Source organism: Gekko japonicus, unplaced genomic scaffold (assembly GCF_001447785.1).
Source record: "Gekko japonicus isolate JY-2015 unplaced genomic scaffold, Gekko_japonicus_V1.1 scaffold87, whole genome shotgun sequence".
Taxonomy (NCBI): domain Eukaryota; kingdom Metazoa; phylum Chordata; class Lepidosauria; order Squamata; family Gekkonidae; genus Gekko; species Gekko japonicus.
Window position 1 is genome coordinate 1,047,302 of NW_015164184.1, and position 11,267 is coordinate 1,058,568.

Genomic DNA, 11,267 nt, shown 5'->3' on the forward strand with positions numbered 1-11,267 from the left:
ACAGCTGCATGAAAACCAAGCTTTCTAGAAAAAAGTAATCTATGATTCACCAGGAAAACCTGCAGAATGCCGCCTCGTCCCTCCTGCCCAAGTGGAGAGAGGGCTGGTACCCACCATCAGCAATGGGTGTCGCTATCAGCCTCAGCAAATCATACTACTAATCTGCATGGATTAACAAAAAGACTATTGTAAAATACTGGTGGATAATTAAAACCATAAAGACAGCTAAACTAATCTTACTAGGCTGACTGGTTCCTTCTCTTAAATTCTACATCAATATTTTGCCTCTGTGTGGGCTGGGAAAGCCACATCCGCGACAACAGAATTATTGCTGAACCAACAAAAATGGTAGCATTCATTTCTACACAATCCTTGGGAGATCCTAAACACAAAAGGAGTTAAAAAGAACCCCAGCAATTAATACATACATTTCCTCTATGCTACCTTAAATATATGATAGGGGAAAGTGTCTAAATATATAAATAAATACACAGAGCTGACCTAAAATACCCTCATCCTGATTGAAAAAAAGCATGCATATAGATCAGCCAGAACTGCATGTGCAGAGTGCTTTAAAATCAGTTAAAATGCCTCTAATCAGCTTTTGGTGAGAAGGAGAGTATTGAATCCAGTCTCCAACTCTCCCTCCTGAAGAGCTGATGGGTGGAATTTTGACTTTTAAAAAAGCTGAGCCTGGAGTCCAGATGTTGATTGCAGTTGGGAGCCCTGCTGACTGTGCATGTAGATATGTACACAGAAGCTTGGTTCTGTATATGTAGCACCTCTGGCTGGATCCGGGTGCCCATTCACTATAAAAGTCCAAAAACAGCTGTTTTGACATCTATTATCCCCAACCCTGCAATATTGTGACTGTACACTAATAGCAATGAACACTGCAGCTGTGTGCAAATTCCACCATGCATATAATGGGGTGGAGAGATGTTTGAGTCCCCTCCTTCCCATGTTGACAGGTGTTAGTATATTTAAAAGTGTCTATCAATAAAGCTGAGAAAAATCAATGTTTCTATAGTTTTTCTTCTACTTTGGACCTGCCAACCCTATGCAGGAAGTAATTAAGATCTCCCAAAAATGTAGAAATGAATGTTTTAGAATTTCAGTCTTCATTCTACGCCTTCGGCAACCCACTTTCAAAGATAGGTTCTGTATGACTGATTCTTAGGAAGACACAATGCTTTACAACATGAGTAATATTTAGAAGACTGTTTCTGTTAAACGAGAAATAGCCTTTGAACAAATGTTTCAAAACAGCTGCATGAAAACCAAGTTTTCTAGAAAAAAGTAATCTATGATTCACCAGAAAAACCTGCAGAATGCCGCCTCGTCCCCCCCTGCCCAAGTGGAGAGAGGGTTGGTACCCACCATCAGCAATGGGTGTCACTATCAACCTCAGCAAATCATACTACTAATCTGCATGGATTAACAAAAAGAACAAGACTATACTAAAATACTGGTGGATAATTAAAACCATAAGGACAGCTAAACTAATCTTACTAGGCAGACTGGTTCCTTCTCTTAAATTCTACATCAATATTTTGCCTCTGTGTGGGCTGGGAAAGCCACATCCGCGACAACAGAATTATTGCTGAACCAACAAAAATGGTAGCATTCATTTCTACACAATCCTTGGGAGATCCTAAACACAAAAGGAGTTAAAAAGAACCCCAGCAATTAATACATACATTTCCTCTATGCTACCTTAAATATATGATAGGGGAAAGTGTCTAAATATATAAATAAATACACAGAGCTGACCTAAAATACCCTCATCCTGATTGAAAAAAAGCATGCATATAGATCAGCCAGAACTGCATGTGCAGAGTGCTTTAAAATCAGTTAAAATGCCTCTAATCAGCTTTTGGTGAGAAGGAGAGTATTGAATCCAGTCTCCAACTCTCCCTCCTGAAGAGCTGATGGGTGGGATTTTGACTTTTAAAAAAGCTGAGCCTGGAGTCCAGATGTTGATTGCAGCTGGGAGCCCTGCTGACTGTGCATGTAGATATGTACACAGAAGCTTGGTTCTGTATATGTAGCACCTCTGGCTGGATCCGGGTGCCCATTCACTATAAAAGTCCAAAAACAGCTGTTTTGACATCTATTATCCCCAACCCTGCAATATTGTGACTGTACACTAATAGCAATGAACACTGCAGCTGTGTGCAAATTCCACCATGCATATAATGGGGTGGAGAGATGTTTGAGTCCCCTCCTTCCCATGTGAACCAACTGGAAGAGGGGGACAAGATCTAAAGCAGCACCCAGGATGTAGACCCACAGGGTACATTCTACTGGGGGTGGGTCATTGGCAATATGTTAACCTCTCATTAAAGCCACACCAAGAATCCAAAGAGTCTTACATTACAATTGCTTGTAGGCAGCCCTAGGACCTCCAACTTACTTTTTTCAACTTTCATCCGTTTAGACTCCATGAAGGCAACGTTCAGCCTCTGCTCCGTGTACTCGTGCAGAATGTCCTCTCTTGCCGCCAGCATTTTCAAGGGGTTCCTGGAAGCCTGGACTCTCCGCGTGGGCCTCACTGAACGCTTGTGCTCGGTTACTGAAGAAATTAACCTGAGAAGAAGCGGAAGCAGCTGTGATGGACTGCCCTTTAAAAAATCATAAGTGCTGTGTAAACAGGTAATGGACTGTGGAGGGTTAATGCCTCACAGAGCCAGAGAGCCTTGAGTGACAGGCTGCTCCAAGGAACTTCATTAGTTAACCTGAGCTGAGTAGAGAGAGACTGTGTAACTGAATGCTGAGGAGAATTCAGTGAGTCTAGGCCTGACGGAGAAGAGTTGGGTGCTGACTGACTTTGTGTTTAGCCTTGACTGAGAGCAAGTTTAACACAGACAGAGAACTGGGAAGGTTGGCAAGGAGGAGTGGATAAATCAGTGAAGTCTCCCATTCAGGCCAGAAAAGGGGATAGATCTTCCAGGGAGAGGAGAGATTCCCCTACCCAGTTAAAAAGGGAGATCACTCTAAGAAGTGGAGTGATCGCGGGTCTGGTGTGTTTAGAGACTGTCTTCTGAGATCTGAAGGGTCAGTTAAACTCAAGAAGGTATACTGGAGTGTTTAGGAAACACTGAAACAAAAGCCTCTCCTCTTAAAGATTCTAAGACTGTGTGAAAAGCTTATGAAACTCTCAGTTGCTTGAAACATCTGAACTGTGGTCTGTGCCTATATTGATTTACCTCAGCATTCATTATTCAGTTACCTCAGACATTTTACCCCTGATTTCACTGACCTTTTCCCCTCAATGTTGAATAAAATATTTTGTTATTTTTGAACTTTAAAAAGCCTATCATGTAGCATTTCAGAAGTTTAAGTTAAGATGGTGATCTTGTCCCTTCCTTCATGTTCCTGGGCTCACCCAGTAGCAAAATATCATACTATGACAGAGTGGGACAACCATAGAGCTTCAAAAAAGAAGCAAACAGATAGAAGGGGCTGCTCAGTCAGAAAAGGAAGGAAACACGGAGGGAGAATCTGGCCTCAGAGGGAGGGAAGTGGGCGAGGTCATCATAGCGAGATTTAGGATCTCCAAACTCAAAGAGGGCTGGGCCTTGCAATTCCACGGTTTTCTTAGTACTTACTATTCCATCACCACCACTGCTGAGCATTTACATAGCACCTTCAGTTTCAAAAAAACCCCTTATATACATTGGTGTGGATTCAACCATCCTCCAAGTAGCCTTTTTTTCTGGCTAAGGAGACTTCCTCCAACTTAAGTGGCTCTTCCTCAAGGGACAAGCCACTTACATTGAAGGAAGGGTCATTAGATTGGAGAAAGGCTTCAAACTTGACCTAAAAGGAAAAGTGGGGTATAAATATTTTAATAATCAACTTTTCTCAGTGGACAGTAAGATAGGGGTAGGACCCACCCCATTATCTCATGATCCTTACAACAGCCCTGTAAATACACTGCTATCATTACTATGTTAAACATATGAGAGCCAGTTTGGTGTAGTGGTTAAGTGTGTGGACTCTAATCTGGGAGAACCGGGTTTGATTCCCCACTCCTCCACTTGCACCTGCTGATGTGACCTTGGGTCAGTCACAAGCTCTGGCACAGCTGTCCTTGAAAAAGAGCAGTTTGTGTCAGAGTTCTCTCAGCCTCACCCACCTCACAGGGTGTCTGTTGTGGGGAGGGGAAGGGAAAGGAGTTTGTAAGCCACTCTGAGACACCTTTGGGTAGTGAAGGGCGGGGTATAAATCCAATCTCTTCTTCTTCTTCTTCTGAGGTGGAAAAAGAATATAAGGCTACCTAGGAGCACTCACTGGAGAAGACCCTGATGCTGGGAAAGATTGAAGGTCAAAGAAGACGGGGATGGCAAAGGATGAGATGGTTAGACAGTGTCATAGATTCAACGAACATGAAATTGAGCAAACTTCAGAGGACGGCAGAAGACCGGCGGGCCTGGTGTGATCTGGTCCATGGGGTCGTGGACAGTCAGACTCGACTATGCGACTGAACAACAACGTGTTGGACTGGATGGGCCTTTGGCCTGATCCAACATTGGCGTCTCTTATGTTCTTATGTTCTTACTTGCTAAATTATACAACGCAAGCTCCCAATTTTGGGGGGGGGGATAATTGCTGCTATCACATAAAAATGGGCAGCATTAAAATTGAACCCTATCTACTGTACAGCACAGATAGATGTTGGTGGGCTGAGAACCTCTCAGCACAATAAAAAAGGGAAAATATTTCCTAGCATCCCAAGGTTGTAGGAAGAAAGGCAGGGGAGGTTTTACTTAGAAGTTCCACCGCTACAACAACTAAATGCCACTGCTTGTCATGGAAATACCAGCAGAAGCAATGGCTACCCAACAGACAGCAGTATCTCAGGTGGATCACACTGAAGTTATTACCGTAACTGATACTGGCTCAAGCCATTAGATTGAAGAGATGCACTCTTCAGAATGTCCAAGGCTCAAGCAAGACACCAGATGGGACAACCTCTTTGCATGAACACAGAGTTGCAGGTGGTTGGCCAGGGCTACACAGAGAAGGTGGTGTCCTGCCCATACCATGCTCTGTGCTGGGGAGAGGGAGAGTGAATAAAAGAAGGGGCCAAACGGGGTGCAAGTCCTGCTCCACAGGTGGACCGAAGTGAAGAAATACCTGCAGGGGAGTTGAAAGGAAGGCATCCCCACTAGTACCCAGTAAAGACCTGCTTGGAAACATGGCAAAAGGAAGCAGGAAGCTGGTGTGGCTAATAGAAAAGAGGATGTGGTGTACCAATCAGAGGGCTGGCCTACGACTGGGGAGACCTGGGTTTGAAACGCCACTCTGCCGTGAAGCTCACTAGGTGACTTTGGGCCAGTCACTCTCTCTTCTCAGCCTAACCCACCTCACAGTACTGTTGTGAATATAAAATGGAGGTGGGAAAGAATCATGTATGCTACCTCTGCTTCATTGGAGGAAAGGGCAGGGTCAAAAGATACTAAACAAACAAATAAATGGTGGAGGAAGGAGGAGAATGGGCAGGATTCCAGGAGAGAGGCCAGCAGAGAAGACCAGAAAGCCCCTCAAGCCTTAGGCTAGCTCCTGCCTAAAGGCAAAACCATTTAGAGAGGGGAGGAGGCTACCTGGTGGTCATGGAGGGAACTCTGTCATATTCCATGTTTGAAGTAGGGATATCCCAGTAAGCAGTGTTGCCTCTAAGCTGAGCTAGTGTGAGCTAGCTCATGGTTTTTCAAGCCTCTGGCTCACACATTTTTGTCTTAGCTCAGGAAGGAGCAAACTAACTTATGCCACAGCCAAATTGCTCACTCACAACTTTAGTGCCAGTGGCTCACAAAGTAGAATTTTGGCTCATAAGACTCCACAGCTTAGAGGGAACACTGCCAGTAAGTTATATCACAGGAACTCTGGAAGAGAACTTTGCTCCCAGGAGCTGAGCTGGGGGCCAAGCCTGGGCCTAACATGGAAGGAGAAAAGGCATTCGTGAAAACAGTAAGCATTTTGAGCCCATGTGGTGTAGTGGTTAAGAGCGACAGACTCTAATCTGGAGAACTGGATTTGATTCCGCACTCCTCCACATGAAGCCTAGTAGATGACCTTGGGCCAGTCACAGTTCTCTCAGAACTCCTTCAGTCCCACTTCCCTCACAAGTAGGGTTGCCAGACCCCCGGTTGAGGTGGGGGTTCTCCTGATTTTGGGGGGGTTCCAATCTACTGCTGGCCAGCCGAAAGGGAAGGTGACTGTAAGCCACGTTGTCACTCCTTAAAGTAGAGAAAAGCGGGGTATAAAAACCTATTCTTCTTATTTTCCTTCCCCACGCCTGTGAACTCTGCTAAAGTAGAACCATTCCATTCAACAAGAAACTAACATAAGTCAGCCTTGCCTGGAACAACATTTCTGTGGAGGAGGGGGAAGGAACTGACTTCTCTTATGTTCTTATGTTCTAAGGGACTTCCCTGCAGCAGAGGATGCAATACGTCCGAGTTCTCAAAATTAGTAGCTCTGCGTTCAAACTCACAAAACAGAACAAAGGCATGCTCAAAGTAAAAAGGGGCTCACTTTGGGGCATCAGGATCGAAGATAGCATCAAAGTCCTCATCCAGCTCCAAAGGCAGGGCGGAGGTGGGGTAATCCGCATGGCGGTAAAATTTGGAAAACGTTTCCTCATCGTCCAGCTTCATCACTTCTTTCACAGACTTCCCTGTCACCGTCAACACCGTCTCCTGCATCCCACCAACTACAGATACAAATAAACACCCTGTAAACACTCTTGGAAGCACCTGGGATTTAAATGGCTTTATCAAGACAAGCTGAAGCCGGGTGCTAACTTAGAGTTGCCCTGTCAAAGCACCCCTCCCGCTTCCCACCAGAGGCAGACGGGCACATTCACCAACCCTCAGTAGCCCCCTTTGCCACAGCTATACCAAAGGGCTCATTTGCTGGCTTTAAAAAAAGATGTATTTATTTTTAAACACATTTGCTGTTGGTTTTAATGTGTAATAATTAGCAGCAGTTCGCATCAGCAGACCTGTAGCATTGAATACAGGAGCCTGACAGCAGCTGCTGTTTTCCCCTGTGGTGGATGTTACGATAGTTCCGCTGTCTTATGTGAGTTGTATTTTAAATGGTTTGTTGCTTTTAAATTCTTAAATTATTATGTTGTTTTATTTTCTTATTGTTATAATGCCGATGGCCCTGTTAGCCACTCTGAGCCTGCCCTGGTGGGGACGGCGGGATATAAATCTAAGAAATAAACAAATAAACAAATACAGAAGACTTAACACAAGAAATGACAGCGAGCGAGAGACTCTACGGGCTGCTATTAAGACCTCAGCATGGACTTTTTACTGTCTAACCGAGCTTTGCAGGAGAGCTCTGCTTCAACAACGATGCTCAGGTGCGTAGGCCAGCAACACTGTAGTCGCGATGCTCAATGAAAAGCTGGCCACCTTTCTGTAAAGACACTTTTTCTTGTGCCTGTCAAGTTTCTTCAGAAAATGGGTGGGGTCAGGCAGGGCTTTTGCCCAGCAAGATTTTGGATTGACCATCAGAGATTTGATTGGCTGTTCAGGTTTTTTTTTAAATTTGCTATGGCAGCAACTGCCACCACAACACAAGGATCCTCACTGTGTGATTTAAGCTGAGCTGCGCCAGGCATTTTGTGGCTGGCTCCACCACTTGTGGCAGCCATTTCGTGAGAGCCATTTTTTGGCTGCACCCATCAAAATTTGAAAGGTGCTTGCAGGCTCAAAAAGGTTGGGAAATCTTGGTCTAGACGTTCTCAGGAGGTCCCTGAGTGGTGGCAGCTAGTTACCAGGGTGATTTCCAGTTAGCCCTTGGTCTAAGGGAGTTTCCCAGCAAAGAAAGGCATCTCCACCCCCCTTCCTTAACAACCATTAAAAATGCACTTACAGGAGTGTGCAGATTTAGCAGACTACAAAGCTAATTCTCAGCTGGAACTGCAGTGTTTGACAGCCCAAAGCTCATATTGTGAGAGGAGGGGTGTGAAAATCCAGTGATCCAAAAAAGAGCTGTTATTAAAACTTCAGTACCTAACTAGCAACAACTTCCATAAACAACACCCTTCCTTCTAATTGCAAGAAGATGGGAATGACCACCTTGAGGGCCAAACTATACACTGTATTTTCCAAAGGATCAGGTGGAAAGGCACATTCTGAAGTTGTATGCATGCAGGAGCCTGATTCAGATCAAGTGTGGAAAGAGGAGACTTAGACCTTCCCTCACCCCTTTTAAAACAATCCAGGGGAGTTATTTGCTCCACACTGTAAATGTAACATGTAGCTCATCAGTACACATGCAGCCTCTAACGGGACAAATAGCACCCCTGGGCCATTTTAGGCTGGGAAAATTGTCAAGGCCTAAACCTGTCTCTCTTTGCCACAGTCTGATCTGAATTGGGCCTGTGCATATCCTGGATGCATGGAATTTCAGAACACAATTCTCTAGCTAACCAGGAGAAAACAAAATGTGTAGTTATAGACTGAGTCAATGGTCAACCAGAAATGAACTAATGCATTCCTATAAATAATCAAGTCCTATAAGTTTTCCCTGAAAAGGGCAATGTTTTCTTGACTCATGTATACATTATTTTTTTAAAAAATATATGTATCTTGCACTTGAATTTATACCCCTTCCTTTTTATGCATATTTGCTGGGGTGCAGTGAATAATTCAAGCACACTTTTGCTACTTGGTACTATAAATGCAGTGATCCCCCAAGACCTGAGTTTCTGACTCACCAAAAAGGTTACGGAAGCCTGTGAGTGGGGGTTACTGGCGGTGTCCATGCTATAATTATGCTCCTGGTGGTGGGGAAGAGTATTATTCCCCTGCCGTCTTGAAGTAAGTGAAAACACAAGCTTGCTAGCAGCCATTACATTCTTATTACTCCAAAGCTACTGGTGTAATCAACTTATCAGAACTACTCGGAACTTTTCACCCCCCCAAAAAAACCCCAGCCCTGACCTGGATAGCCCCGGCATGGCCGATCTCATCAGATCTCTGAATTTAAGCAGGGCTGGCCCTGGCTAGTATTTGGAAGGGTGACCTCCAAGGAATACTGGGGTCATGAGGCGGGGCAGACAATGGCAAGCCACCTCTGAATGTCCATTTGCCTTCAAGTCCCATTATGGGTCACCAGAAGTCAGCTTGACTTGATGGCAAAAAATGAAAAAAGGAATCCCCCCCAACCCCCCCCCCAGATAAAACTAAAAACAGCAACTGCTTTGCTGAAATGAGTTACAAACCTTTGCTATTCAGCCTTCCCAAGAAAGTTTCCAGTTTATCCAACTTCATGTCTGATTCTAACTGCATATCTGGCCTAGCTTCGATTTCTAGGCAAAAGAAGAAAGAACACAATCACTCTGTTGTCCTCTTTAGATCAAAGGGTCATAACTGAGCATATCGATTTTGCACATTTCTAATCGCCTACCTTCCAGGGGTTTGGAGACTGGCGTTGTTGACTTCACCCTGCTGCTGAAAGGAGATGCCGCTGGAGTTATGGCCGTGGGAGAAGCTAAGCCTGCAGAACAAAAGAGATTTTTCCACGTGACATGAGGTTGCTTTGCTTCTACCAAATAAATCCATCTAAAAATTTGATGTGGGAATCTCTCCTTATACCCGGGGTTATCCCCAACGCTGTGCTTAGAGGCTCCATGGCCCCTGCCAACACCTTTCCTGGAGCCTGCCTATTGTTTCAGAAAGTGGGTGGAGCCAGGTGATTTACATTTTTAAAAAAAATTGCTTTGGCGGTAGCTGCCAGTGGGGCACAAGGATCTTCACTGTGTGTCTGAAGGAGTACGTGCATTTTAAAAGGCATCCTGTTAAACAGAGCTTCTGCCTGAAATGTTAAAAGAGTTATTTGTTAGAATTATGCATAACCTCACTCCTTGACAATTTTTGGTTGGCTCCATCTCCTACGGCAGCCATCTTTTGGTTGTGCGCACCACCCTGCATCAGAACTCCGCAAGCTCAGAGAGGCTGGAATCCCCGCCTTATACAATTAAATTCATGTAGCCTGAGCATCCTCATTAATAATTACAGATACAGCATTTTTAGCCATTCACAAAAGACTGGGCTTGAGCTATGTTTTGCAAGGGATTCACAAGCCTGTCGTGTTGTTTTTCTGTACATAACCTGCATTTACTGCAAGCCAATGCTGTGTAGTGGTTAGAATATTGGACTGGGGCCAGGGAAGCCTGGGTTCAAATAGCCTTGAACATCAGGGGAGCCCTGCTGGGTCAGACCAGTGGTCCATCTTGTCCAGCATCCTGTTTCATACAGTGGCCAACCAGTTGCCCCACAGTGCTGACAAGCAGCGTATAGTGGCCAAGGCCTTCTCCCATGACCGCTATTCAGAGACTTACTGCCTCTGAATATGGAGGTTCCCTTGAGTCAGGAGATCCTAAGATTGTCTGGCTGCCTAAAGTATTAGCTCTTTTCAGTGTTATGCACCACTAGGTGGTGAGCTAGATTTAGTTTTTGGGCTGAGAGAGCTGTGACTGACCCAAGGTCACCCAGCAGGCTTCATGTGGAGGAGTGCGGAATCAAACCCAGTTCTCCAGATTAGAGTCCGCCGCTCTTAACCACGACACCACACTCGCTCTCATGAATCTGTCTAACCTCCTTTGGAAGCCATCTATGCTCATGGCCATCACTATGTCCTCTGGCAGAGAATCCACAATTTAATCGCTCCATGAGGAAAGTAGTGTTTCCATTTGTCCATACTGACTCTGTTGCCCTTCAGCTTCACTGGGAGCCTCCAAGTTCTACATTGATGGGAGAGGGGGAAAAGAGTTTTCTTTAACCCCATGAATATTTTTTGTAAATTTCTGGGAGACTTCAGGCCAATTGCTCTTTCAGCCCATCTCACCTTACAGTGTGGTAAAAGGAGAAGCACATACGCCACTCTGAGTTCCTTGAAGGAAGGAGGGAATAGCAATATGAGAAATTCCCTTCAATGACCTAAATAAATTGTCCTGAGTCTCCAGGTGTGCTCCCTCACCTTGAACGTGAGAACTTTGAGAACTTAGAGAACTTGGTAGCTTCAATTATATAGATAAATGGAAGAGATTATTGCGGGGGGGGGGGGGGAGGGCGAGATCTTTAGGAATGAAAGCTTTTACTTGCCTATCCTATATACAGCAGAAGTAAGGAATGCCTAGCTAGAGCAATAATAATTTATAATGGTAAACCCTCAGAATCACGTTCACAGACAAAGTGCATAGTATGCCGTAGTGTAATCAAATCAGCACCATCCTATAT

At 44.7% G+C, this 11,267-nt stretch overlaps 1 protein-coding gene across 6 annotated transcripts in view; it reads right to left on the reverse strand.

The window, feature by feature from the left end:
- Positions 1-11,267, reverse strand: part of SVIL (supervillin) — an 82,799-nt gene that overhangs the window by 21,934 nt on the left and 49,598 nt on the right. For all 6 annotated transcript variants that reach the window (XM_015408118.1, XM_015408116.1, XM_015408120.1 and 3 more), the window contains 4 exons: positions 9,436-9,525; positions 9,251-9,337; positions 6,544-6,721; positions 2,417-2,589 (listed from right to left, as the gene is read on the reverse strand). In XM_015408118.1, coding sequence (XP_015263604.1) covers positions 2,417-2,589; positions 6,544-6,721; positions 9,251-9,337; positions 9,436-9,525 — 528 coding nt within the window. The remainder of the gene's footprint in view (positions 1-2,416; positions 2,590-6,543; positions 6,722-9,250; positions 9,338-9,435; positions 9,526-11,267) is intronic.